Source organism: Hydra viridissima, unplaced genomic scaffold (genome assembly GCF_058129835.1).
Source record: "Hydra viridissima isolate aposymbiotic clone 2 unplaced genomic scaffold, HvirCarnegie_v1 scaffold_5, whole genome shotgun sequence".
Classification (NCBI taxonomy): domain Eukaryota; kingdom Metazoa; phylum Cnidaria; class Hydrozoa; order Anthoathecata; family Hydridae; genus Hydra; species Hydra viridissima.
This window is the reverse complement of record NW_028324304.1, coordinates 16,234,179-16,240,123: the sequence shown is the minus strand read 5'-3', so window position 1 is coordinate 16,240,123 and position 5,945 is coordinate 16,234,179. Positions and strand designations below refer to the sequence as shown.

The 5,945-nt window shown below is 31.4% G+C and overlaps 1 protein-coding gene across 1 annotated transcript; it reads right to left on the bottom strand.

The window, feature by feature from the left end:
- Positions 1-221: 221 nt before the first annotated feature.
- LOC145189543 (cell division cycle-associated protein 7-like) lies at positions 222-2,764 on the bottom strand. The gene is made up of 2 exons (XM_090086571.1): positions 2,664-2,764; positions 222-1,889 (listed from the first exon to the last, which is right to left on the bottom strand). The coding sequence occupies exon 2, from the start codon at positions 1,812-1,814 to the stop codon at positions 1,011-1,013; it is 804 nt and encodes a 267-aa protein (XP_089942697.1). The 5' UTR covers positions 1,815-1,889; positions 2,664-2,764; the 3' UTR covers positions 222-1,010.
- Between the last annotated feature and the right edge of the window lie 3,181 nt (positions 2,765-5,945).

Below are 5,945 nucleotides of genomic sequence, written 5' to 3'. Positions count from 1 at the left end.
AATACTGGATCCGCTAATGAATGTGAACTACTATGTAATACAACTAGTATCTTTATTTAAAAAAAAATATAGATCTAAAACAAAGTTCGATTAAAAAGTCTAAGTTTTCAAAAACTTTGTAGAATGATGTTTTTTCTCACCTACATAAAAATTTTTTAAAAGGACTTTTAATAACAATGAAAACTGAGGGGGATTCCAGTATAAAAAAGAACAGATTTTCCTTTTATTTTTAAGAATTGTTTTGATTTTTGAAATGCGGAGATCTTAGCCAACTTTATACTTAATATCACTAATTTTTTTCAAATATTGTTGTAAGTTTACTAAAACAGATAACATCAGAAAGAGGTCAAAAGTATTCGACCAATGTTACAATATTCATAATGAAACTGGACTTAACAAGCCATAGCAGCTTGGATCAGTTATAAAGATATTACTCATAATTCAATTTCTTTTTTCAGGTTCTTATGAACTGCATTTTTAAGGACTTTTTTTTCTATAATACAATTAGGTTCAATTTGGAATTTTTGCAGACAAATTTGAAACAAGTCAAATGAAATTAGTTTGGGGATGGATATCAAGATGTAAATTTATATTTTATAAACTTAAAATGCTTGGATTCATGAGTGACATCTAGAACAAGGTGAACTTAGATAGTACATTAAAAATTATGTAATTGAATTCAAAAAATATAGTTTTGATGTACAGTACAAGATAAGAGCTCCAAAATCTTCTGAAAAAAAGCACTCTTATGTAAATGCTACGAGCAAAAAAATAAAAAAAAACAACAACAGTATGATACTTCCTTTCAATAACCAGTTAAACTTTTTCTTTTCTTTAGAAATGTTAATAAAAAATAAAAAGCTAAATAAAAAAAGATAACATTTTAAGTAGAACTAAGCTAAAATATTGACTAAAAATTGTAAAACTAACTGAAAAAAGTTAATAAAGAAGAACAATTTCAGTTTAAAGCATTTTTTAAAAGATTACAAATAACAAAGAACAAAAAACAGCTAATCCCCTAAGTATGATTTGACATCATCAAAACCACTCTTTTTAGCAATATGAATTAGTATACCTGTGGCCCGCTTGCCTTTTTTTTTCATGCAAAAGCTACAATTACAAATACCTCTGCATGGAGGGCAAGTCCAAGTGGGATTCATTATTGCTGCTTTGGCACACTCACCATAACGATTTTTTAAACATGGTCCACAAAACTGACCTCTTATTCCTTGACAGTTTTTCCCCCGGCATACAGTTTTTAAATCATCAGTTTTTTGTCGACATTGATGACAAGAAGTACCATCAACTGAGTCATAATGTTTATCACTTGTTCTTTCAGCAACCAGAATTAAATCCTCTTCTTTGATCAACTCAAATGGTCGAATTTTTTGGAAAATCTTTTTTGATTTACCATCTTTTACATTATCATCAGAAAAAGTATCCTCGAATCCTTTCAGGTACATATACTTATTTTTTTCAGAGCAGCCTTTAGAGTCTTTTTTGTTCCACGAAAAACGTATATAAGTGGATTGATCTTCATTCTCATCATCACTTTGCTCATCTACAGAAATCTTTCTTTTCCTCTTACATGAGCGCTTTATAGATTCTCGCTGAATTACAGGTTTTGCAAAACGTGATGTAGACCTTGGCTTTCTTCTGGTTGAAACTTGGATAAGATTTGACTTATCTAGTAATATACCATCAGGAAAAATCTCTTTAAACATTCTAGAATGAGCTTCAATATTTTCTTTTCGCAATTTCTCAATATCACTTTCTGATGGGCTTTCCACAATTTTCAATGTCGCTTTTACCATGATTTTAGGACTATGCTTATGATATATATATATACTGGTTTACTTTTATTAGCATATACTTTTATGTATATCAATCTAACATATATACATATGTATATATATGTACATACATATATTAAAACATGTATGCATGCATGCATGTATGTATTTTTGTATGTATGTATGTATGTATGTATGTATGTATGTATGTATGTATGTATGTATGTATGTATGTATGTATGTATGCATGTATGTATATACATACATACATACATACATGTATATTCATATGAACAATGTATATCGTGAAAAATCAAATCAATCAAAGAAAGTCTGACTCGAATTAAAGAAAACGGAAATTTTCTGTAATTGAAACCCAGTGGAAGGAATAACAAATTTAGCTAGCTAAAAATAAATAATTTTGGCATCATAAATGGTACCGAAAACTATGTTTATGTCCACCTGTCTTACGATTATAAGTGTTATAGCGAAATATGCATTTGCAAGATGAAAAGAAGTCTGATGAGAATTTCGATTAATAGTAAAATAAAAGGATTCTGTTGTACATTCAATAATTTTTTCTTTTCTAATTTTATTGATTCTACTGCACTTTAATCCAAGAAAACAAACATGCTGTGTGCTTTTAACGAAAAATGTTTCATTTTTACAGCACCAACATTTTGGTCAGCTATTTTCGTAATTCCTCCCACTGTGCAGATTCCTCCAGACATGTCAGATTTTGTAAGAACGGCTTTTGTAAATCGTGAAAAAAGAGTCTGCACAAAGTTTTTTTTTAACTATATCATCTTTATTATTTTATTTGATTCTTATTGTGCAACTGTTAATTAAATGAACCTCATTTTACCGTACCTTTTGCAGTTTCACCATTCCCACTCAAATGGAGAATGGTATTGTTTTAGTCGAGCAAGCCTATTTTGCGTATTTTACAAGGTGTGCATCGCAGTCTCGTTTTTCGACTTTTTACGATCACGGTAAGCATGACAGTTTGGTTTTTCGATTTTTTACGATTAATAAAGATTAAAAATAAAGTTTTCTGTAAAAGAAAAAGATAACTCTAATTTAAAACAATTTGTATATTTAAACATAGAAGTTTACTGGATTTCAGAAAGAAACTGCATTGCCTCGCAATCCTTATGTTTCAATGCCTCACAATCCTTATGTTTCAAGACATTGCGAAGAGTTGCCGATTTAATTCGATTAAAAATTTTTAATAAAAATTTCATACATGAATCTAAACGTGTCACACCGAACTCCTGACTGTTTTAAGCGCATAAAGAGTTCTATTTTAGTAAACTTCAGAAAATTAGATTAATTTTAAATAACTTATAAATAAATAACTTTAATCGTAAAAAATCGAAAAACTAAACTGCGATGCACACCTTGTAAAGGGCACAAGACGTCACAAAGTTTAACTTTAAAATTAAATGTTCAACTTAGTGATCAAAATGTCTTGTGCCCTTTTTACGTTGTACCGGCAGTGTATTCAGAGTTTACAAATAAGAATAAAGGGAAAATGTGATAACTTGTAATTGGTAGCATATGATCTTGCTAGAAAATTATATTACAAGCTTACTCAGATTCACCGAACTTGTTCAATAAAAAACATTGACTGGAATAGCATACATTCATCTAAAGATACATTTTAGAGGAATTTTTTATTTGAACTTGAGGCGAAAAAAGGAAAGCTTTTTTTTAATGCGAATTTTAAGGAAAAAAGAGAGAAGAGAGAGAGAGAGAAAGATTAATTAAATTGTTTTAACAGTTGAAAAGATACCTGTCATTTGAGCAACACATCTGTTCTCAATGCAGCGTTCTAGACGAAATTTAAGTTGTGATAAATGTGTTGTAATTGTTACTTTGTCCAACGAAGGATTAAAAAATCGCCAACTTGGTAAAAGATTTGGAGTGTCTCATACAACAGTCGGTAGAGTTCTACAAAGGTTTGTAGAAACCAATGATCACGCTAGACGCCTTGGCCAAGGCAGACCACGAGCTACCAAAGCCGTGGAGGACCAATTTTAAATGCTTCAAATACTGAGAGAACGGTTCACTACTGCACGAAGTCTCCAAGTACAACTTGCTGAGGTTCGTGGAACTGCTGTTAGTCAAGATACCATAAGAAGAAGACTTCGTGTTTTAAATTGACCACCTCGGGTAGAAGCTACTGGTCCCAGATTGTCTGTAGACCACCTAAGAAACAGACTGGCTTTTGCAAGGAGGCATATGAATTGGGATATGCATAATTAGAGACAGGTCTTATTTACAGATGAGTCAAGGTTTTGGCTTGTAAGTTCTGATCATCACCCAAGATTGTACGGAAGACCAAATGAAAGATATTTTGCTAGTAGCATTCGAGAAACCACTTTATATGGAGGCGGCTCATTGATGGTATGGATCGGAATATCTTTAACAGCTCGCACATAGCTTTTTATTGTTGATAGTGGACGTCTGACTTCTAAACGATACATAGCAGACATTTTAGAACCTTTTATGGTACCTTTTGCACTGTATATTGGAGATGGATTCCTTCTTATGCAGGATAATAGGCCGGGTGAATAAAAATGAGCAATTGCTTTTACTCAGTAATTTGTCAGCTTTACGTGAATAAAATTTTGAAAAACTTTTCTTAAGTTTTTATTCACGTAAAATTGAGCATTTACTGAGTTAATTGCTTACCTTTACGCGAATAAAATTATGAAGAAAACTGCTGAAGTTTTTATTCACGTAAAGCTGACCAATTACTGAGTAAAAGCAGTTGCTCATTTTTATTCATCTGGCCTAATTCTAACACACACAGCATATAATGTTATTAAATACTTAAATAATGTTAATATTCAAGTTTTGGAGAGGCCAGCTTGCAGCCCAGATATGAACCTAATAGAGCATCTTTGGGGCATAATGGGACGCCATGTTAGAAGCCAACATTTACCACTTAAGAGCCAAGACGAGCTGCGACAAAAGCTAATCCGCGGGTGGGAAGGTATCCTTCAAGAAACGATTAGATCTCTAATTGAAAGTATGCTACGGCGCTGTCAGGCTGCAATAATATGAAGAGGTGGTAACACTAGTCATTGATAAGTAAAAAATGTTTCAATTTAAGCTCTATTAGTGTGTATACCAATAATAATCATTTTACTTTTTTTTTTATAAAAGAACCATATTTTGGGTTTTTGTTTTTTTTTTTCACTCCTCAAAGTTAATTTTATCATAATCATTGAAATAACTGTGTTCATTTGTTCTTATACATTTGTTTTGTCTTGAGGCATTTGTTTTGTCTTGATTGTTTCTTGATACGTTTGTCAAAATATATGATAATATTGATGACAATTAAAATAAATCGACATGTATAAGTGGTGCGTTGAATTTGCTGTTAAATGTATAATATCTCCATTAACATAATCCCAAACAGTTTTCTTCACCAAACAGTTTTCTGCACCAAACAGTTTTCTGCACCAAACAGTTTTCTGCACCAAACAGTTTTCTGCACCAAACAGTCTTCTGCACCAAACAGTTTTCTGCACCAAACAGTTTTCTGCACCACTTGCACTGTTTTGAGATACACGACTGTGTTGCAATGAGAAAATGAAAAATTAATATTACCATTTTAAGTGATTGCTTCAAACTGGTATTTACATCTTGCAGCCACTTTGACAAAAATTTGATTTAAGGCATAAGCAAGAGGGATTGAGCAGCTCAATACTTTTTCTTCTAATCTTCTTTTTAACACCATTTATTAATTTTTTCGTGCGTTTCGATAGTAATTTTCTAATTTATCATAAAAAACGATATGAGAAAACTCACTCCATTAGAACTATTCATTATTCAGGACTCCATTAGGAATATTCAATTTAATAATCTTCCAAAACGTTAATTAATTCGTCATCAATCAACATGAAATTGTCGGTGATATTTTTCAATAATGGCGCACCACTCAACATTAAAATCAATATTTAATTGAACTATGTTATGCAGAAACTAGCCAATTCGCAAAATGAAAAACTTGATTTTGAATCCAATCTAACACCATTATTGTAAAAAATTTTTTACTTTAAAGAACATACAAGGAATGCGTCAAGAAGTGGCCGAAAATCTGGTCGACAATAAAGTGATATTTGTTACTTTCTTCACTGC

Coding starts and splice junctions, on each gene's coding strand:
- LOC145189543 (XM_090086571.1), bottom strand. CDS start 1,814: ATGGTAAAAGCGACATTGAAAATTGTGGAAAGCCCATCAGAAAGTGAT.